The sequence below is a fragment of the Podarcis raffonei genome, chromosome 17 (assembly GCF_027172205.1).
Source record: "Podarcis raffonei isolate rPodRaf1 chromosome 17, rPodRaf1.pri, whole genome shotgun sequence".
NCBI lineage: Eukaryota > Metazoa > Chordata > Lepidosauria > Squamata > Lacertidae > Podarcis > Podarcis raffonei.
Window position 1 is genome coordinate 11,780,986 of NC_070618.1, and position 22,789 is coordinate 11,803,774.

At 44.8% G+C, this 22,789-nt stretch overlaps 1 protein-coding gene across 3 annotated transcripts; it reads right to left on the minus strand.

The window, feature by feature from the left end:
* Nucleotides 1-1,564: 1,564 nt before the first annotated feature.
* AMTN (amelotin) lies at nucleotides 1,565-22,090 on the minus strand. 3 transcript variants are annotated; one of them, XM_053371501.1, is made up of 12 exons: nucleotides 22,008-22,090; nucleotides 17,576-17,639; nucleotides 14,936-15,004; nucleotides 12,387-12,431; nucleotides 11,386-11,442; nucleotides 9,835-9,918; nucleotides 8,425-8,517; nucleotides 7,357-7,416; nucleotides 5,252-5,347; nucleotides 4,331-4,366; nucleotides 2,879-2,905; nucleotides 1,565-2,032 (listed from the first exon to the last, which is right to left on the minus strand). In XM_053371501.1, the coding sequence occupies exons 3-12, from the start codon at nucleotides 14,987-14,989 to the stop codon at nucleotides 1,583-1,585; spliced, it is 1,002 nt and encodes a 333-aa protein (XP_053227476.1). In that variant the 5' UTR covers nucleotides 14,990-15,004; nucleotides 17,576-17,639; nucleotides 22,008-22,090; the 3' UTR covers nucleotides 1,565-1,582. The 3 variants fall into 3 exon arrangements, with proteins under 3 accessions (XP_053227476.1, XP_053227477.1, XP_053227475.1); XM_053371502.1 differs by lacking the exons at nucleotides 17,576-17,639; nucleotides 22,008-22,090 and adding an exon at nucleotides 15,097-15,226 and having other exon boundaries at nucleotides 8,425-8,514; XM_053371500.1 differs by lacking the exons at nucleotides 17,576-17,639; nucleotides 22,008-22,090 and adding an exon at nucleotides 15,097-15,222.
* Nucleotides 22,091-22,789: the final 699 nt, after the last annotated feature.

Genomic DNA, 22,789 nt, shown 5'->3' on the forward strand with positions numbered 1-22,789 from the left:
TTTTTTGTAAATCTACCAAAGAATAAAATAAAATTGGGATTAATAGGTTTTCTTGGGATTACTGCAAGAAGAATGACAATCAGACAAAACTAGGAGGTGGGAAGAGGCTCCACCAATAACACAGTAGCTATTAAACCTCTCATTTGAATTTCAAACTATTAGATTTTGTTAAACTTGAGCAACATTTGTTATGATACTCTTGTTATCTCATGAACCTCTGCTTGTGCAACAGGGTTTTCCCCTCGTGTCCCTAAAATCGGGGTGTGTGCATGAGGAAACCCCAGAACAGGACATGGGGAGGAGGGGAGCTCATTCCATCTGGCAAGCTGTTACCTTTGTGCAGGCATAATAGTTGTAATAGCGTGACAAACAATTCCAAGCAACCATAAAGAAGAAATAACCAGAACAAGCTTCGTATTGTGAATGGAAATTTTTCTCATTCCCTTTAATATGATCAAAACCTTCAGCTGGAATAGCACACTAAATTCAAGCCCAATCACATGCCTCTGAAAAGATATTTATTGACATTGTTTATTATGCATTGCTGCCAGAAATTACTATCAGATGCAATATGGCACAATGAGGAAAGGGACATTTGTGGCACACTGTTCACCAAGTCATGTCAAATCGTGAAATATAATGAATGTGTTCTTTGATGGACAGTCTCTCATTATCTGATATCTTCGGCAGGATACATTTATCTCCCATGAATTTATAATTTGGTGGTTTTTTTGGCTTTGCATCATATAAGAAAGTGGATGAAGCATTGTTTCAAGTCTTAACCCTAGCAGGCAGGAACTGGCATGTGGCCCCTGCAGACTTAGTTGAAGACAAAAATAGGACAGAGGACATCATGCACCCACTTTTGTACTTTAAATGACACCCTTTTACATGTGATTTGGGCAGTTCCTATGTTTAAAAACTCAGGTCTTCTTCCCACATGTGTAATTTGGCCATTAATCATTTATCACAATAGCCGCTCAGTATATGGAACTTGTTTGCAGGCTACGGATCTATGCTTCCAATGAATTATTGCACAGTGTCTGGAAAAGGGAAAAGGGAGATTCTGGTTGCCCTCCCTAAATGGAACTTCTGCATGTGAAGATTCCTCCCTGTATATAAGAGAGAATTGTTATGAAAAAGGATCTCACTGTAAAGAGGCATGAAACTAAATAAAAAGATTCTCACGATAATCTTTCTTAAAATATTTATCACCCAACTCAACCCCTCGTCATTAAGATCTAGAGCCGGAATTAAAAGCTGCAAAGCAGTGTTATAAGGCTGTTAAAAGAGAATTTCCCTTTCTGGAATGGGAATTCCCAAAGTTTCCAACTAGTAAGGTTGTATCCAACTAAGACCCACTAAAGTTGAGGGGCCTAAGTTACTTGTGTCCATTAATGTCATTGGGTCTCCTCTAAGCAAGATTAATGTTAGATACAATCCATAATGATTATTATTTTTTCAAAAAACAAGAAAATCCTCCAACCACCCCTAGCCCAAATTTCAACTCAGTTACCACACACGTTAGCATCTGCATACGATATACAATATACAGAAGACATGATAATTGAGAGGTCTCCCTTTATGGTTCTTTCAATGGCTTACTCGCCACAGTGCTTAATGGCACGTAGCTGTCTCCTCTCACATGTGACCGAGACAGATTGTGCTGCTGCTTCCCATTATTGTCCTTATCAAGTCTTACGAGAGAAGTAGGCGGTTCCCGGAGTTCACTCGGCTCCATATTCATGCCAGCAGTTGGTTCGGCAAACACACCATTCGTCACAGGGCCTGGCTGTCTGAAGCCCGAGGGGGTTGGGTATAACCCGCTTGCAACCTCGCTCAGACCATCACTTGCTGTTGGAGAAATCTTCTGGATGGCTGCTGCTGTGACCTCTGGAAATGGTAGGTTGCCCTGATTAGAACCAGCCTGGTTTGCTGGAAGAAGATCTTCTTGACCTTCAGGAAGGGCCTGGCCCAAAGGGAAGAATCCTCCTCCAGGGACTAGAACCCCAACAATCTGCGACTGTGGTGGCTACAAAGGGAGAAGACAAGCAATAGAACACTTGTCAGGATGTCTGACGACTAACATCAACATCACAGAGAGCCTCTTTGGACATTAGAGAAAGAGAAAGGAAGGAGGAGGAGGAGGAGGAGGAGGAGGAGGAGGAGGAGGAGGAGGAGAAATGTATCCACAGTGCTTGAGTTGGAACTTCTGCATCTCCCTAAACCCCGTGGTGAGATGGGAGAATACCAAATTCTGCTCCAAGAAAAGCTGGATTTGGTGACGGGTGTACTGTCATGCACATGAACCTTTTTTTGTTTTGGCAAGCCTACCCACACATTAATCCTTGTTAGTTATTATTGGGCCAGATCCAACTAACAGAAGCCCCTTTACATTCCAGTGGTGGGTGTGGTCAGAGCCAAAAGAGGGCGAGGCCAGAGTGTGAGGGTGTGGCCAGAGTGGGTAGTCACACAAACCCACACCAGGAAGTTGCCTAGAGTGTGTTGTACCTAGAGCATCATCAGGTGGGGATGGGGAGGGGATGGGGAGGGGAGGCCAAGGGAGAGTTCCAAGCTGTCCAGTTTTGGCCCTCAGTCCAGAGTTTTCATATACCTTGACTAAAGGCTTCCTCACATTCAAAACTAAAACTAAAATACTCAGGGATACTGAGTCCTGAAACCAAGACTAAATTCTGACACACCCTCCCCCCCCTTGACCCAGGATCTTGGAATGGGTGCTTCATTGTTCTCTTATGTAGTGGAGGCCACAGAAGTAAGGGGGCCACACTAACAGGGTGGGCTTGAAACACCTCGGTGGTGATTGCTGACCAACTATTTTGAGAAATGAATATAAGAAATTAAGGAGCGAGCTACTTACCATTTCTTCAGAACTGAGCACTGCACCCTAGAGACCCAAAAAGGAGAGGGGTGAGGTAAGTAAAAGCTAAATTTGCAGAAATATTTTTATATATTTCTAAATGATATCTTTAAGAAGGTACACAACATACTAACACCAGCAGGCTTTGTGGTTGTTGTTTATTTCATTTAGGAGTAGTTTGCCATGAGGCACCCCAAAATAAATTTACAATATGCCAATAACAGATATGAAACGATTCAGTATATAAAAACAATAGAAATGGGGTGTGTATGTGTGTGTGTGCACGCGTACTCACTTACACACACACACACACACACACACACACACACACACACACGTCTATTCGAATTCAACGCAAACTGGGTAGTATTGGTAGTAATAGTAGCCTAGTAGTCTTAAGAGGCAAACTACTATATGGCAGAGGCAACGTACAAAATGGACTTCCTTGTTCACAGCTCGGTCTGTCAACAAACGTAGCCACTATGCAACACCACCAGTTCCTAGCTCTTTAGCACGCATCTACGCCATCTGGTATCTGCCTGTGTGTGATTCTGTGCAGGTTTCATTGGAATTAAAACACCCTGCCAGATCCAGGACAGAGAAATAATCCCCATGCATTCCACTTGTGTGCTTCTCTCGAGAGCAAAACGTGGGAAGGAAGCGGCCTCACATTGAGCCAGACCGTTGAGCTCAGTATTTTGCATCTTTCCCAACCCTACCAAGAGATGCTGGGGGAATGAACATGCAGCCCTCTGCTTGCGAGGAAAATGCTCTGTGACATCTCCCCTTGCTATAAGAATGAGCATCTGTAATAAGCTAGAGCCATATTCCCTCACGCAATTAACAATAATGTCAGATTCTAGGAGAATGAGGTTCATGGTGCATTCCGGCTCCTCTTTTTCTAGAAAAACAGCATCGGACATCCCTATTTTCCCCAGTGAAATGTTGGAGGGTGGGCAAGGAAAGCGAGGCCATGGCCATTAGCCCCCCCTTGCTGCCATACCCCCTGCCAGGCCATGGGGGAGCTAAATCATGCAGGGAGCCTATATGTGTAGTACAGGTTCACCAGACCTTCCACCAGCACGTGGAGAGTGGATATGGCAGGGAATGTGAGGTCACTCCTTTCCCTCACCCAACTGCTAACTAGGTGCAATGAGAGAACATGGCAGTGATGGGGACCCTGTGGCACTTCAGATGTTGTTGGACTACAACTCCCATCGGCACCAGCAAGCATTGCCAGTGGTCCGCAATGATGGGAACTGTAGCTCAGTAATATCTGACAGGCGTTCACCCCTCATTTTTCAGGCAAAAAGAAAAAAAGAAAGGGACAACTATATTTCAAGAGCCCAAGAGATTCAGAGTGGATGCCCGATGGATGGGGTATAAATATTATTATTATTATTATTATTATTATTATTATTATTATTAAAATAATTTTGTCTAACTTCTTACCTGTGGCCCCATTTGCACAACTATAATTGGAAGCATCTGCAAGAAAAGTTGTCATAATTGGCACCTCCTTGACAAATTTAAAATACGCACCATACTTTTAAAGCACATTTCCTACCCAATGATCCTGGAAGCTGTAGATTGCCCCTTACAAAGCTACAAGTAATCACAGAAGTTATTGGGACATTATTCTCATTTGCATTCCAGTTTCCAATCTCTAGCTGTGCTGTCTTATCTAGAAGGGTGAGTGCTGTTTTTCTAGTGTTGCACCAGTATCTCTTCACTAGCACCAACATAAATTCCCAAATCGCGAAGGGTGAATAGTGTAGACACTATTAGCCGCCATCCTTTGCTCACTTTGGAGCAGACTTATAATAGGTTTGCACCATTAGTATGTTTACAGTGCCATCTTATAAGTGCATGCTCAGAGTTCAGTGGGATTTACTGCCAGGTAATCAGAGCTATGGTTTTCCCAGTAGTGATGTATGGAAGTGAGAGCTGGACCATAAAGAAGGCTGATCGCTGAAGAATTGATGCTTTTGAATTATGGTCCCATGGACTGCAAGAAGATCAAACCTATCCATTCTTAAGGAAATCACCCCGGAGTGCTCACTGGAAGGACAGATCCTGAAGCGGACGCTCCAATACTTTGGCCACCTCATGAGAAGAGAAGACTCCCTGGAAAAGACCCTGATGTTGGGAAAGACTGAGGGCACAAGGAGAAGGGGACGACAGAGGACAAGATGGTTGGATAGTGTTCTCAAAGCTACTAACATGAGTTTGACCAAACTGCGGGAGGCAGTGGAAGACAGAAGCGCCTGGCGTGCTCTGGTCCATGGGGTCACGAAGAGTTGGACACGACTAAATGACCAAGCAACAAATCCGGTATGAGATTGCAGCCTCAAAGTGCTATAAAATACTTACAGATTGGGGTGGCAGCAGCTGTTGTGGCATAGTTGTTCCAACGCCCGCTACAGGCAGCGTCTGAGGAAGTGTCAATGCCCCCAACAGGATAGCAAGCTATGTGAAAAGAAATAAGGGTTTGAAACTATCAGGGACAAATACAGAAAGAGAAGAAATGCTCCATTTGAAATGAATTATGTAAAATCTGATTAAAATTTCTCAGAACCATAAATATTTTAATTCCAAACACAGCAGATGACAGGGACATGAGCTTTGTTGCCATAGCAGAGGCCTTCAGCCCAGGCCAGCTCATGATGGGTAAGCAGGGCAGCCACAATGCTGCCAAGACAATGTTGAGTCAGTTTGAAGAATGTCGTTTGCATCATTTGACAGGCAGCGTGCAGACCTTCCAAGTGTCCCTATTTTCTAGGGACAGCCCTGTATTTACAGAAGCCAACCCAGTTTCTGATTTGATCCCAGAATGTCCCACTTTTCCTTAGGATGTCCCTATTTCCATCAGCAAAATATGGAGTTATGTGACCCCCAAGCCAAGGAGTTATGTAAAAATACAACCTGAAAGCAGTGGTACCTCGGGTTATATATGCTTCAGGTTACATACGCTTCAGGTTACACACTCCGCTAACCCAGAAATAGTGCTTCAGCTTAAGAACTTTGCTTCAGGATAAGAACAGAAATCGTGCTCCGGCAGCGCGGCAGCGGGAGGCCCCATTAGCTAAAGTGGTGCTTCAGGCTAAAAACAGTTTCAGGTTAAGAACGGACCTCCGGAATGAATTAAGTACTTAACCTGAGGTACCACTTTATAGAGAAGGTTTTTTGTTTTTTGTTTTTAGTGTTTAATGTTTTGTTATGTTTTTATGTATGTTAGAAGCTGCCCAGAATAGCTGAGGCAACCCAGTCAGATGGGCGAGGTATAATGAATGAAATTATTATTATGGAATAGGAAGTTCCTGTTTTCATCAGAGAAATGTTGGAGGGTATGAGTGTGTGGCCTCAACCTGAAGCCCTGAGAATTGGGCACTGGCTTTTTTTACTCACAGCACCAACCACAGTTTGGAACAGGGAACTACAGCAGACAGAAACCTCTGAGAAGAAGGTGTCAGTTTAGGAGCAGACCACCATGGGACATTGGAAGCCCTTTGGTTGTTCTGTTGCACCTGTGCCTCTGGTGATCCATAGATCCTCTTCCACTTGCCTGCTAAACGGGGGCACACAGGGCCAAACACCATTTTACTTTATCTGCAGCGTTTTAAAAAGTGTGCTTTGACTTTGAAGACATGGGGTCCCGTTTTAGACAGGCAACCTATGTGAGGTTCCTGCTGAAAATTCCCTCTCCTCTCAGCTGCTATTTGGGGGCAAAAAGCAGCTGGGTGGAGGGTGCTGCTCAAGCAGGAAACTGATAGAAACTACATTCTGGATTAGGGCTGTTTTCCCTCAAAATACAATCTTCAGCAGTTCAGTTCAAGAAAGAAAAAAAGAAAAATTCACAACATTTATCAGAAAATTGTTTTCAGAGAAATTTCATTCCAGCTTGAATCTGACCATGAGGTCAGTGGGTGGGCAGAGCCAGCACACTAGTTTCCTGGCAGATGAGTCACCGCCGCTTATTGGGACAGTGGCAGGGAGGTTGTGGGAGCACCAGATTGGCTCATCTGGCCCATTCGCCCTGCACCCAGGTCTCTGGCACCTTGTCCCTCCCCTCCCCCTCTTTGTAAGCACCAGCACCTGCTGCTACAGGGTTGGGAGATATTATATTTTGTGTGTGTGTGTGTGTGTGTATTTCTTAGAACCCCAAAGAGCAACAACTTTAACCATTCAAAAAAGAAAAGGAAGTCATTGACAGTGGCTTGAAAGAGAGATGTACCAGAAAAATTGGGACACATCGTGCTTATGACGTTATATTTTGACTCTTTTAGAGAAATAGAAGTTCTCTAATGGGAGCAGCAATAATGGTGTCTTCTTGCATCAGAACACCTTCAGATGTAACAAAACTTCCTATAGAGCAAAACCAGAATGATTTCTTCAATTTCTTTTTGTTAAAAATAATAATCTTGCAGTGATGAAACCAAATATAGAACATGGCATGCTTAGGAAGAAAAATAACTTACAGAATTAAGGTCCATTGGGAGCATCTGGGTGAATGGTAGTACATTATAGCCAGGAAAGTTCTGTAACACAAAAATGACTGAGGTTTTTTAAAGTGATTTATGCAAAAACAGTGAAAGTCATTGTATATAATACGTTTGCTAGGCAGAATATTACTTTGTATTCTAATGTTCAAGGAGTATTCTGGATATCAGAGCAGTGTTTGCTGCTCTGGGAACTTTTCTAGGCTGCGGAATAGGAGAAATCACTCAAATCAATAATAGCAGCTCTAGAATATTTAGGTTAGCCCTTAAAGATCAAATCATTTGAAATCTCATTTTTAAAACTTACTGTTGAGTGACTTCACAATGAATGTTTCACAACAGTGAAGAACTGATGGCCTGTTTCACATACCACGTTAAGTGAAACCATGGCCTAGCATGACTGTACTAACATGGGGACTCCTGCTGCTGATATTCTCCTCTACAGTTGTTTTGCTGCTGAGCTGCACTGCACTGCAAATAAACCATAGCTTGGCTTATCATGTCATCTAAATATGGGCTTGTGGTTTAGCCCTCTACAGACTAACTATGAGCTTTAAGGTTTGTCCTGTGGTCTATGGCTTGTGGAGAGAGTCTGGGAGAGCTACATCATGAGCACAGGTTCAGAAGACCTCTTAAGCCAAACCATGGCTTAGCTCAGCACAACAGGAGAATGGAACGAAGTGGCTGAGACCACAACACACATGTGCTTAGCCATGGTTGACTCATTGTGATGTGTCAACCAGGCCAATGTGTGCTTCAGTTTTATTTAAAAACACTGGAAAAGGTAAAACAAGGTCCTAGAAGAAGGTAATAGGAGGGGAACCTCCAAATGTTGCATCAGCCCCAGTAAGCGTAGCCTATGGGTCAGGGATGGTGGGAGCTGGAGATGAACAACATCTGGACTATATGCTGAAATGAAATAATTCCTGGACTACATGGAGAAATGAAATAAAGTAATAGTCAAATCTCTGTTACAAGTTAGAAAAGCACAATGCATTTATGATCTGCTTTTAAGATGGCACATAACCCTTTAAGAAGCTTCCTTACTTGCATGTTTGGCCCTCCCAGCTCTGATGGGTTTTGTGGGAAATTGGAAGTAACTGGGAAATTTGCAAACGTCCATTCAAGTGGAGCAACCTGCTAAAGGGTGACAAAGAATCACATTGATCAACATGCATTTAATAAATATAACCTGGAAAGTTGGTTATGCTGGAACAGATGGACAGTGCAGTCCACTCAGAATTCAATAGGAGTTAACCCCATTGTGTATAGAATTTTAGCCAGAGTAAATACACCAGTGTGGTGTAGTGATTAAGAGTGGTAGACTCATAATCTGGTGAACCGGGTTCGCGTCTCTACTCCTCCACATGCAGCTGCTGGGTGACCTTGGGCTAGTCACACTTCTTTGAAGTCTCTCAGCCCCACTCACCTCACAGAGTGTTTGTTGTGGGGGAGGAAGGGAAAGGAGAATGTTAGCTGTTTTGAGACTCCTTCAGGTAGTGATAAAGCGGGATATCAAATCCAAACTCATCTAATATGGATAAGCATAGTTTGAATCAACATATTGGGCATGAGATATGTCAAATGTATCTCCCATATTCTTAGTTGAAATCTGAGCCAGAGTCAGCTGTGGTGAAAAGTCTTTGTACGTAATCCCAAACACATTTATTCAGAAGTAGGTCCAGTGGAAAAAGATGAGACTAAGGAAATGACTTCAAAACAAGGGTATTTAGCTCTGAAACACACAAGAGCAAGAGCATTTGGGACTCTCGAGGTCCATTAGTCCCAGTTCTGATTCTGAATAGGATTGACCCACCAGTCCTACACTTGCTGCTGCAGGAATGTGAACTAGTATTGCCACAGACCCAGAATCATCATTATTCTTGTCAGTCCATAGACTGACCCCTTCATGTGCAGTACAGAGGGACGTAGCTGGAACCACTTACTTGGGTTTAAGAAAATGTATTTCTAACCACCTCACTTCCTCTCTGCACAGTCAATTTAGTAGCACAAATAACACCAGCGGTAAGAGAGAAATGTCTTCCCATTCAGCGCCCAGATCTCTTTGTCTTGAACCACACAGAGCAGATGTATATGCAGCCTTCCATAACAGTAACAGAAGCCTCATCTGTGAAGGCAGTCAGGCACCAGACTCCCTCTAGAATGTGAGCCATTATATCAAATCTGCCTGCTGCAAACTTTTCTCATTTTTGCCCTCAAACCATAAGGCCTGGGACTTCTAAGCTCCTTGCTTTCAGCCCACCTGCAGCATCTTGTTTAATGGACCTAGCCAGACCAGTTCCACTGGGTCATTCCCCCATGAGCCAGAAGGCCTGCAATTTGGAGTCGAGCAGCTGGCATTGATTTCTCTGTCTGCACTTCTAAAATAGCGGTACCCACTACCATGGAAACGCATTACACAACACTGACTTGTGAGATGAATTCTTTCCAGCTTACCTCATTGGGCACCTGGTTTACTGATGGATTCTGATCTGGAACCAGCTTTGCTGGAGGCAGTCCAGGCCCCAATCTTGGCCTTTGCTACCATCAAGGAGGGAACACAAATTAAGGATGAAGTATGCAATTTGAACGTTATTTTTATTTTATTTTATTTTAAGGATCAGGTTTATGTTCTCTTATTGCTTCAGCTCTAAAAGAGAGATGGCCTCTGTTCGAAATAAAGAAAAGCACTCCCAAAGTGTTGCTACTGCTCCAAGATTTTCTCTTTCTAATGATGAAATTAATTCTATATTGCACTGAGGTTGTACTAGTTAGCCACTGATACCTGTTGGAAGATCCAGTATGGATTGCCTTTGGTTGAGTCTATGTCTTCCTTCCTCTTTCCTTCCTATCCATTGCTGTTCTGGGCTCCTGTTTTGTTAACTTTGATATCGGTTAGTTTTGTGGTCTTTTATGATTTTAATATAAATTGCACCTGTTTTTATTGTGATATTTTTGTAACTTGCCCTGAACCATTTGGTGAAGAGCAAGCTATTACTACCTATCATCTATCAACTATCTATCATCTATCTATCTATCTATCTATCTATCTATCTATCTATCTATCTATCTATCCATCTATCATCTATCTATCTATCTATCTATCTATCATCTATCTATCATCTATCTATCATCTATCTATCTATCTATCTATCATATTTGGGTGGGAAGTGTATCAGAATGTTTGCAATTCAGTATATGTGGATCTGTGAAGGACAGCAATGCTGTCAGTTTGGCTGGGGTTAAAACCACACATCAGCTTCTAGGGACAGAAATAGCTTTACTGGGGATGCTGAAGATTGGGAGGAAGTCCCATAAAGTAGAGAGAGAGCAAGAGGCTCAGAGATAAGGATACTGACAGGAGTCTATTTGAGTAGTGGTGCCAAATGTCCCTTTGAGGCAAGAATAGACTCCATTAGTTCTCCTGGATTATAACATGTGCAGACACTCTCCTATTTGTCTCAAAAAACCACCTGGGTTTTGGAAGCATTTCTACCATGTACTCAAAAACCTTGAAATGTTCACAATAAACGCTAGCAAAACTCAGAATATAGACACCCTCCCCCATTACTCCCCTCCTTCTTAGTTCTGCACCTCCCTCACTGAGCAGAACCTAGCCTTGGCTGCCATATGCAGCTGAGGATTGTGGGTCTTGTACTCAGTCTCCAGCTGCAAAGATTAGAGGTGTTGTCCAAGCCCAAATCTAAGTTAGGAGAAGCTTAAAGTGGGCTTTGCACAACTTGAAGTGGGACAGCCTTGTCTGACAAGGAATTGTTGGCATTCTAAGCTCCCTGTACTCCATTTCTCGTTCCACTGCCATTTGAACTGGATACTTCTACTGAGCCATCAAATTAGCCTTGCACACAGGAATACAGAACTAAACTTATGACCTAATTCTGCAGCAGTTAAAGATTATCTTGAGAAGTCACATTCACAAGAACAATGCAGTTAAAACTTAATTTTTCTTTCCCAACTTGTTGCACCTCAATTACTTTGCTTTTAAGGTACCTGTGTTTGCTGTGGATTGTTCCCCATGGCTTTGTATCTTTGCATCAGTCGTAGTATCTGAGGATTGAATTACAGAACAGTTTCTTGCAAGTGATAAATCTGAATTATTCATCATTGGAGAAGTGATGTAGACTATTCATATACTATGATATATAGTAATTTGCTTTCCCTTGTACTGTGGATGTTTTCCTATACACACATGTACTTAAGCTTGGGAGGCAGTTTATTTTGACTGAAAACTATTCAAAATGTCCACAGCAGTAAAACAAAATAGAGTGTTTCGATGAAGACTTTTAGGAGATGTTCGGATTGGTACAAAAGGAGGAAAAGAACAAAAATGGCACAATAACAGCCCCCACACCTTCACCAGCCCTTATGGAACATTTGTCACCAGAGCTGATAGTACATCAGAGAAGCCAAGTATTTGCAGGAAACACAAAACTCCTGAACAGAGGTACTAGCTTGTGAGGGCAATGTGTGTGTGTGGGGGGGGAGAACAACATCACAACTGCAAGGACACAAAGTTACGCATTCTTTTAACTTTAAATGAGAGTGTCTTGCATCGTTTCTAAATGAGGGAAAAGAGAATGAAAGGGTCAGATAGCCCAGGTCTGTCTTCCGCATACTCTGCAAATAGGAACCACAGTCTAATTCCCACAGAGATCATCTGTTCAGCTTCCTCTACTGAGCATTCGCCCTCAAATTCACCCCAAAGTGCACTCTGGCTTAGTGCTGAACAGTGCCAAACCTTGAGAAACATGCCCACCTCTGCTTTGGCCAGAACTAATAGTTTGGGGGGGGGCGGCTGAGGCTGAGGAGCTGCCAAGGGAACCCAGCAACTCACAATAGGGGGAAGAATCTGTGCCGGTCTCCAGCATCACTGCCATCTTGATGGGCATTTATCTAGCTAATTATCCAGCTTGTAAAAGCGAGGAGGAAATACATAGTTTAAAAAACCCTTTCCTAACAATACAAAGCATGCACACAAGCACACTGCTTACCTCTCTGCTGTTGCTTGTAGCAAGGATTCTGCCCATTTGGTTCACCTAAGGAGAAAGCAAATGCATTCCAGATGAAGTACACCAAAATGGATTGGCGTTGCACAGCGGCGGAGCAAGCCAATCAGGCGCCTGGGGTGGTGCGTGTGCCCTGTGCCCAGGGCAGGGCCAGCTCCCCACTGGGCAGAGCGAGCTGGGGCAGGATGCTCCATGGGGCTTCCAGAGTCTGCCTGCCTCCTCCCACTCAGCCGCCCTACAGCTGAGGGGGAGGCAGTGGGCAGACCGCTTGGGGCAGCGCGAAGCCTGCAGGTACACAAGCCACCATGTCACTCCCAGGAGAGACGCGTGGCTCAGGCACGCTGCAGGCCCCGCTGTGAGTGCTGCCCTGCATTTTGTCACCCGCCCCTCAGTGGTGACACCCGGGGCGGCCCGCCCCCACCGCACCCCCTTCCTCCGCCACTGGCGTTGCATTTCATTCGCTTTTCCTATAACAGTTGCCTAGTTCATGTTCTAGGATCATTGCAACCTACTCAAAATAAAATAATGGTAATGCAGCAGTTCCTGAATGCTTATGTCTGATAGGTCATGTCGCACCAACTGCTTGGGCAGTGCACCGTTTACCGCAATGCATCAGGGTAGCAACATCTCCCCAGCATCACAGCTTGAAGTTTCAGAAGTCTACAGAAACAGAACACAGAACTTTCTGCGCAATGAGATGGGCAGAGATCAAGCATCAGCAGAGCTTTGTGAGTTGCTGCATTATATTTATGGCATAAATTATCACATAAAATTCACTACTCTGTGTTTGCCAGGTGCATCTGCACTGAGCTGCTGATGAACTTTTTAGTGTTGTATTTACATGTGTAAATATTGTTACTCTAAGGGAATATACACGGAACTGCTTATTCTTTCTTGGGTATTGTTTCCAAGCGTTTAAAAATCTCTCCAAGGCCTCTGGTAAAGGATTCACAACCTCTGCTACCCAGTCCTGCTTTAAACTGGAGACATTCAGGGGTTGAACCTGGCACATAGCAGAATGATCTATCCTTGGAGGATTAGGGTTACCATATTTCAAACCATGAAAATGCGGACAGAAAGGTTGTTGAGTTTTTTTATCAAAACCACAAACAAAATTAATGTTTCTGAACTATTTTTTATGGGAAATCAGCAAAAACGACACACTGCCGACATCGGTTGCCAGATGTCTGGATTTTCCTGGACATTTCACCAATTTTCGCCCAGACACTGCTGCTGACTACGGTATTTCAAATATCTCTGGGAAAGTCCAGACATGCAACTCCAGGTAAGATTCATACAGGATACAGATGCCTCAAAAAGCAAGGTTGAGAGCACTTCGGTGTGTGGGTAGCTCTTTCTCATACATAAAAGTAAGCTTTTAGAATTTCCTTTGAAACCGATGCATGTCCCTAATGTTAATTCAGGATTTACTTATTATTATTATTTTTTAAAAGCCAAATGTGTGTCAGCTATCAGAAGCTTGGGAAACACAGAAATGGCACAATCAATGCACATAATGCTTTGCAAACTAACATGAGCAATGAAAGGCAAGCAGCTGCCTTTACACAAAGGAAACCTTCCACCTCAGGCAGCTGATTTGGGACAGCATGAAAGGGCAGCAAACTGTTATTTAAATTGTTGTTGTTGTTATGCCTAGCCTTGAATTAAGCAAGCCGGCAATCTCTCCTCTGCATATAAACCTTTCTAAACCTTCTCATTCTCTGAAAATGTACACATATACCCCTTACTGTCTGCTTGGCTCACTTGAGAAATGAAAATGAGTAATTCTCAGTGAGCTAGAGCTCTGAAAATGGGCACACGTAAAGTTCAGTGCACCCCAATTACTACACACACCCCCCCTGAAAGCAGGACGTTTCTATGTCTCACCTTCAAATTGGGGTGTGTGTGTTATAAATTGCAACCCATGTGGTTAAGGTATTTTGCCACACAGAAAGCACACACCTAGTCTGGGACTAGTTATCAGAAAAAGTCTGAAAAGAAAGACATTGACAGGCCTGCCCCCAGAAACATTATACCGCCGCTGCTGAAAATACTTTCAGAAAGCTAGCATGTAGCATAGGCAAAGCCCATTGCAGTCCCCTGATTACTAGCACAGTGTGAAATTGAGACATTTGTAAGTCTCTCCCTAGGAAATGGGGGGGGAGGGAGATAAGGATACACACACACACACACCCAAAAAATACTACTTTCAACCAGCTGAAATTTGGTATGTGCAAATGCTGATTACAAAATAAAGTCTGAAAATGAACATTTTCACACCTAAGCATCAATATTTGGAGCATGAGGTTGCCTCCTGTTTGGGAAAGCATTGCAGCACAGAGGAAGCCAAGTTACATGTGGAATGGTGAGTTTCACTGCCCCTGCAGGCTTGGATTTAGGGAGAAGCATCTTGAACCATTATCAGCTAGAAGCCCAGAGCTATGCCGTGCATTAAGTGTACCTTGCTGTAGCTTGCTAGGTATGTATGTGTCTTACCAAAACAGCCAAGCTTGAGTAGATTAAAAGCTACTTACTGGTAAAGAGATTGCCAGCCCCAGAAGAGAAAGGAGTAGAATTACAATCTTCATATTTCAAATTGGTACCTGCATGAAAGAATCAGAAATGATTTTTCCCCCCACCATCTTTCATTATTCACATTGCAAATTTCAATCTTGGCATTACAAGGAATTCTTACCACGTGGTTGTATGGCAAATTCAGAAGAAATAATGGTTTGGTCCTCCTGCTGCTTTGTTGAAGCTCTTTCCCCAGCTGCTGAAGACTTTTTGGGATGTGCCCGTCTCCTGCATGGAATTTAAACTCTCTTCCAAGTGGGCAGTAATCAAAGCCGAACCCACACACAGTCATTTGTGTTTCACGCAATGCCCAACATCTTATTAGCAGCAAGTATCATTATGTCACAGAAAGTCTGTGGTTATTGAGGGAAGTCTTTTCTCACTGAGGTGGAACACACATGGAATGAGCTAAACCAAACCAGACCCACTTCTCTGAGGGGTGGAACACACCTGCCTCTGAGAGAAGGCAATTAACCACCATCACCCCACTTTCAGATCACATGTCATTATTCCTCAGGAGCACCCATGTTGTTGTTTGTTGTTGTTTAGTCGTTTAGTCGTGTCCGACTCCTCGTGACCCCCTGGACCAGGGCACGCCAGGCATTTCTGTCTTCCTCTGCCTCCCGCAGTTTGGTCAAACTCATGCTGGTAGCTTTGAGAACACTGTCCAACCATCTCGTCCTGTCGTCCCCTTCTCCTTGTGCCCTCCATCTTTCCCAACATCAGGGTCTTTTCCAGCGAGTCTTCTCTTCTCATGAGGTGGGCAAAGTATTGGAGCCTCAGCTTCACGATCTGTCCTTCCAGTGAGCACTCAGGGCTGATTTCCTTCAGAATGGATAGGTTTGATCTTCTTGCAGTCCATGGGACTCTCAAGAGTCTCCTCCAGCACCATAATTCAATTCACCATAATTCAATCCTCCAGCACCATAATTCATAATTCAGGAGCACCCATATCCAGGGCCAACTCGCCGGTTCTTCAGACTGATGCCCAACTTACAGAGGGGACATGTACAATCAGAAAGTGCTTCTGCACAAACATTGCTAGGCTGTGCACACAACAAATATTCAGAACACATTTAAAGCACATCTTGGGCATTGTAGTTAAGGGTGCGTCAAATTGTAGCTTTGTGCATCCTGAGAACTGTAGCTTACCTCTCACAGAGCTAAAGTCCCCAGCACCCTTAATGAACTACAGTTCTCTGGATTCTTGGAGGGGGCAGGAATGTGCTTTACATGTATGGTGTATGTGCAGTCTTAGCTGGGTGACAGATTATATGTGTTCTGCAAATGTGGTCCCTCTTCTGATTCATTCTCTGGGTCTGCATCCATACAGCCCCATCAGAGCCTCTGTTGTGGCACCTGCAAGCATCACTACATCCCTCCCCAGCACATGCCCATTAGGCTCGCTCCTGCCCTTTGTTCTCTTCCTGACATTTGTGGGGAGAGGTCAGGTCCCCCCCCCAGTGTATGTATGTGTTTTCCCTGGGGGGATCACAAAGGCAGCTGTGCTATTGGTCCTGGGTGGTGGTGGTTGGGAGATGAATGGGAGAAATGAGGTATAAGCTGTGTCTTTGCTTCCTATTTGGTTCAGGAAGCAAGTAGAGAGGCAACAGAAGATGCATCACTGCAGTTACTAAGAAAAGGCTGTGAGTGGGAGGAGCAACGGAATAGGAAGCCCATGAGATGGGTAGTAGCTTGAGTGGGCTCGACAAAGGCCTCCTTGGAGGGTTTAATGGGGGGGGGACTTTGCCCTTTTCTCTGGATTCTATGACACTACACTCCAAATCTCTGGACAACTTATCCAGAACTTTCATGCAAATATTAAATAGTTTGGGGACAAGGTGGAAGCCTAAGGGGTCTCATAAACCAGGAGTGGGGAACTGGATTTGCCTGGTGGACTGGATCCTAATCTCTCCCCTCCCCATGAATCCCTTTGATAGGTCAGTATGGCCATCAGAGATCCAGCATGAGGATGCAAGCCCCCCTGTCCAATTCCAATTTCAGTCTCAAAACCAGGCTGAGAGCCAGAATAGAAATAGATCCAAAAAATTAGTATCTTCCAGGAACACCTGAAGCTGAGGTGTCACGCATCTGACTCACAGATGGAATGTATAGGCCAGTAGTCATTTAAAATGGTGGGGTCAAAAAAGAGTTCCTTCTGCAATAGTCTTGCCATGCTTTTCTTCCAAACCTTTGGCACATTGCTTTCCTATAAAGAAGCGTTTATTGTCTTGCCCACCCAGCAGAACATGCTACCTCTGGTTACTTTAATCAGCTAGGCAAATGCCCTTACAACTCCGGACATTCTGAGCACATCCTTAGGCTGAACAAACTGAACAGTAACCATAGAAACAGAGGTGCATCCAGATACTCAACCATATATAGTGTCAGTTCAGATGAAATGCAAAGAGTTTTGCAAATTGGACACAGCCTAACCCCTACATATGTTTGGGTGGAAGTTAATGTCACTAAACTTAGTGGGAAGTGCCCAGAATAATAAATATATTTAGGACTGGGCCTAAAACTCCTATTTTTAGGTCATTCTCTCTCTTTTGAAATTCATTGTTTTACACGAGCAATACATTTCTAAAAATACATACGTTAACTCACCCACTTTTTCTGATCACCTCTTGATTTCATGCTTTCCTCCTTCCCCACCTCTCTCTTAATTACGCAAAAAAAGAAAAAGGAAACAAAAAGAATATTTATAACAAGTTACTTCTTGCACCAAACCTACACCTAATTCTGGAATTGGGTAACCTGACCATCATACCATAATTAATGGTTTAGACAAGGCAAAAATGTCCTCAAGATTATCTGTAGTAGAGGTGAACACAGCATCAGCAAAACAGAAATGATGGTTAATTAGATTGTGATAATATAGATGAAAATGACAGATCAACTGGTGGTATATAATTTTACTTCTCCAACTTTTCTCTACAGTGTGAAGAAACTAATGTTTCCCATTTAGGTTAAGAATTACATGTAATAAATGGGCTATTTTCAAAGTGTGCAGTAAGCAAAAATGTGATTCATAATAGACTTAGCATAAGTAGACATAATGAGCAAGAACCAATGCACACATTTGATTCAAAAGGTGCTCCTAATCCCATACTGATCTCCTAAAATAGCTTTGGATTTGTGCTGCCAATTAAGGGCTTCCTGGTTGTCTGGTGACTAGTAATGTAACACCAAACTCACCTTGACTCACAACTGAAATTGCCAAATATCAAAATCAGTTGGGCTGTTTGATATGCAATCAGTTGCATATCAAAATCAGTTGGGCTGGCAGTGCAACATATTGAAAGCACACAATCCACACTTGCTCTTTATTCCTGGGTGTCTAAGGAGAATGAACTCCCCCTGCAGAACACTCCTAAAGAGAAAAAAGCCTCCTCTTTTCTCAAGATAAAGCAGAGGTAGGTTCCAAAATCTTGCCGACAAAGGTCTGTATAGTTAAAGCTGATGTTCCAATACTTTGGCCACCTCATGAGAAGAGAAGACTCCCTGGAAAAGACCCTGATGTTGGGAAAGATGGAGGGCACAAGGAGAAGGGGACGACAGAGGACGAGATGGTTGGACAGTGTTCTCAAAGCTACCAGCATGAGTTTGACCAAACTGCGGGAGGCAGTGGAAGACAGGAGTGCCTGGCGTGCTCTGGTCCATGGGGCCACAAAGAGTCGGACACGACTAAATGACTAAACAACAACAACAAGGTTCCAAAATGGGGAGAGCCTGCAGAACCCCCATTCTCTTATTCACATTTGCTGCTCCACATAAAGGAACCATTGATTCAACTCATCCTTTGCATGTCTGTGCACTAAAATTTTTATCTCTCCGTCCCTCTTCTATAGGGCTTGTTTCTCGTGGGGCTTGGCAACCTGGGAAGGAAGCCCATCTAGGAGGAGGAAAACTCTGGTCCTAAACCTCTGCTGCCTTGTGGGACATCTTCAGGAGAAGAAAAGGCTAAGAAGTAAACCCTACCCCAATCCAGAATGGAGTCCCAGAGATGGTTGGTTGGTGCCTTGAATGTCTCCTGGCAACTGCTGCAGCCGAGCTGGTACCACACGTATTGATCTGCTTTCCTTTGGACCACATCAGTGAGGTCGAGGGGGAGGTCTTGTCGCCTGGGCAGCCCAGGACCTCCATACACACTACCCAGGCTTCCACCCCAGAGAGGTCACTTTGGTGCTGCAGTTTGACTTCACCCCTGGAGGCACACTCCATTGTCTCTTCAGACAGATGGATGCTGACAATAACAACATTCCTGCTCCAACCCTAACCTCCTAGCTAGGCTGCTTCTATATCTCCATCTCCTAAGTCAGGTGTAGAGAACATTTGGCCCTCCAGATATTGCAGAACTACAATGATCATCAGGCTCTGCCAGCATGGCCAATGGCCAGAGATTATGACAACTGCAGTTCATCAACATCTGGAGGGCCAAAGGTTCCCCCCATACCTGTCCCAAGTATTTACCTAGGGTTTTAAGGCCTGGTTTTAAGGCTAATGTGGTGCCCCTCCAATGTTTTGGATTACAATTCTCATCATGTTCTACCACCAGTCAAGCTGGCTGGAATGGTGGGAGTCGGAGGCCAAAACCTCTGGAGGATACCACATCAATAATCCTGATTTATCCCTGTCCTCTGCACAAGGTGACACCACTATGCCACAGTAAGGATGTGCTGGTCCCGGGGGGTTACCATGCGGCGTGGTCCAAGTCCAGTCCGAGGTCGAGGCTGTGGTATGGAGGCTGTCCATCAAGGCTGAAGCGGGGTCCAAGGCAAGGAATCAGGTGTGGTCAGAAACTCTGGCAGAAGAGCAGGACAGGGTGCCGGCAGGAACAGGCTACCAACAATTCTGCTCCCGCAACCTGGGACTGGGCTGGCCAGCTTTTATGTGCCCCGAGGCATAGGGCGGCCCCGGTCCACAGTTGACTTGCCTCTCCTGGCCTGGAGGCGAGCATTCCTCCTGCGGGAACTTAGTTCCTCCCACCTCTCTGCCCTGAGCCTCTGCAGTTCAGGAGAGGCTGAGAGGGTTACTGGACCCAGAGGCAACCTCACCTTCCCCTGACGGGGCTGAGAGTGGAGCACCTGCAGGCAATGGGTCCTCGATCACCTCCGGAGCCAGAGCAGATTCAGCTGGTGCCTGCACCTGAGGATCTGGCACAGGTGAAGACCCTTCAGGTTCAAGCCCCAGCCCCGGCTCAGCTGGTCCTGGAGGCGGGGACTCCTGTGCAGGCTGAGATTCCTCAGGTTCAGCCTCTGAATCTGATTCCCAGGCCATCACAAAGGATTTCAGAACAGTTCTATGATAAAGGGCCACTGGCAGAGAAAGGGGGTGCGGTGGGGGTGCCCCTCCTTGGTGTCATCCCAGGGGATGCCGCCCCCCTGGGAAGCTCGCCCCCACTGCTAGCCCCGCACACCTAGCTCCGCCTCTGTAAAGGGCCTGCTTGCACCTGGTGTCAGGGCTATTGCAGGTCAGCAAAGGGACTTAGAGATGAGCAGTAAAGTTGATTCTTTATTCAGGGAAACTGAATACAAACAGAGAAACCTATGGGCAAGACTGGCCCTGGTAAAGCAGTTGCCAGGACTGATGGTCTGTGCCTCCCACTTCCCCCAAAGTCTTCTCCACCACCCAGCTGTTTTCCCAGCAGTCTTAAACTCTGTTGGGGAGCCCCACCCCCCGCGCTCTCTGCTCTGCTACATGCAAAACTCTCCATGCTCTTGGAGACAAGGAAGGAGGGGAGCTGAATATACTAGGATCTGTAGGCTCCAGGGAATCTGTTCCAGCCTCAGCCCCCTCAGCCCCAACCTCCGCCTCAGCTGTCTGTCCTATGTCTGCAGTGCTTTCTGCTTCTGCTTCTTCCTCTCTCTCACTCAAGCCTGTTGTTTGTTCAGCACCCAACCATTTTGCCTACCCCACTTATCCACTGACCTGTCTTCAGTGTCCCACCACTTGGCTCTGAGCAGGGCTTTTTGTTCAGCTGGACTGAGCTGGAACAATGTTCTGGCACCTCTCAGCTGGTCCCTCTACGCACTCTGGGGAAGGTCTCCTCGTGAGCTGGAGGCACAGTTGAGCTTTCCTGAGGCTCTTCAGCCTCCCAGCCCAGCTAACAGCTGATGCAAGGGGGAGCCACACCTTAGCTAAGCAAACCTCCGTGCTGCTCCGGCTCATGCGAACCGGAGATGTAGGGGGCATATTAAGGTGCTCAGCTGAGGTGCGGAAGCATGTATGTTTTAGATATAAGTCTCTGTTGAATTTTGAAATTCGGCGCAAACCCTAGACCTATTTGGGGGGTATCATTATAATTTAGCCCAGTCAGATGGGCATGGTACAAATAAAATTATTATTTCTTCAACACTTAATGTGTTAAAATATCTCGAAGCTGTGTGCCAAAACAAAAACAAAAAACCAAAAACACCTGGAGCAATAGCAGACAACTTAAATTATTACAGAAGTGCACAGTTACATATGCAGTGGTACCTTGGTTCTCAAACTCAATCCGTTCTGGAAGTCCGTTTGACTTCCAAAACATTCACAAACCATTGGCTGATTGGCCCCAGAAACAATGCTGACAGCCCAAATGGACGTTCGCAAACCGGAACACTTACTTCCGAGTTTGCGGTGTTCGGGAACCAAGGTACCACTGTATTAATACAAAGTTACTAATACAGTGGTACCTTGGGTTATATACACTTCAGGTTACAGACTCCGCTAACCCAGAAATATTACCTTGGGTTAAGAACTTTGCTTCAGGATGAGAACAGAAAATGTGCTCCGGCGGTGTGGCGGCAGTAGGAGGCCCCATTAGCTAAAGTGGTGCTTCAGGTTAAGAACAGTTTCAGGTTAAGAACGGACCTCTGGAACGAATTAAGTTCTTAACCTGAGGTACCACTGTATATACGGTATACAAATCAGCTCTCTCAATCTCCGGCTTCTCACCCAGGGTCCAAATAAATTCTCAGCTCTCCCACAAAAATCTCACAACAAGAAGAGTTTCTGGAAATTGTAGACATCACCCTAGTCTCTCACTTGCTTTTATGGGTAGACCCAAGATGGATGGCCCTTCCTCTGGCTGCCCACAGCTCTGTCCCCTTCAGCTGCGCTCTCCACACCCTGTTGAGTTTCCCAGGGGGTCCAAAGGATGGGCAAAGGCTCCCTCTCCACTAACAGCTCTTTCTTCCTCCTCTATCCTCTCCTCCTCCTCCTCTTCTAGCTGCTTTGCTAAGAAGGGTTCACAACTGCAGGAGCCTGTACTGAAGCTCCAGCACAACTAGGCCAACTGAATCCAGGGTGCCTCAAACACTAGGACTGTATTGTGTGGCACTTGCTGTTGGATGATTCCGACCAGGGCTGGATTTAGGTTTGATGAGGCCCTAAGCCACTGAAGGTAATGGGGCCCTTTATATGTCCAGCTGTCCTTTGTCAACAACAAATTGTCACTGGGTTTTTTTGTGTTGAATATATGCTATATGGTAATTTATGAACCTAATAGGTACCTAAAGCCACTTGCACATAACAAAATATGTATTTTATCAAAGTAATTGTTGAACTGAAATACAGTGGTGCCTCGCAAGACGAAATTAATTCGTTCCGCGAGTTTTTTCGTCTTGCGATTTTTTCGTCTTGCAAAGCACGGTTTCGGAAAAGTTTTGGAAAAGCTTCAAAAATCACCAAAGTCTTCAAAAACCTCAAAAAAGGCTACCACACCGCATGCTATGATTTGCTCCTTGAAGTCAAGTCGCAACTGTATTAACAGTTTTAAGAAAAAGGAAACAAACTTGCAAGACGTTTCCGTCTTGCGAAGCAAGCCC

Bases quoted from the DNA above. Each gene is read 5' to 3' on its own strand.
- AMTN (XM_053371501.1), bottom strand. From the start codon at position 14,989: ATGAAGATTGTAATTCTACTCCTTTCTCTTCTGGGGCTGGCAATCTCT. The intron at 8,518-9,834 runs GTAAGCTGGAAA...GTCACCCTTTAG, and splicing joins TAAACCAGGTGCCCAATGAG to CAGGTTGCTCCACTTGAATG. The intron at 5,348-7,356 runs GTAAGTTATTTT...CTTTTCACATAG, and splicing joins TCCCAATGGACCTTAATTCT to CTTGCTATCCTGTTGGGGGC.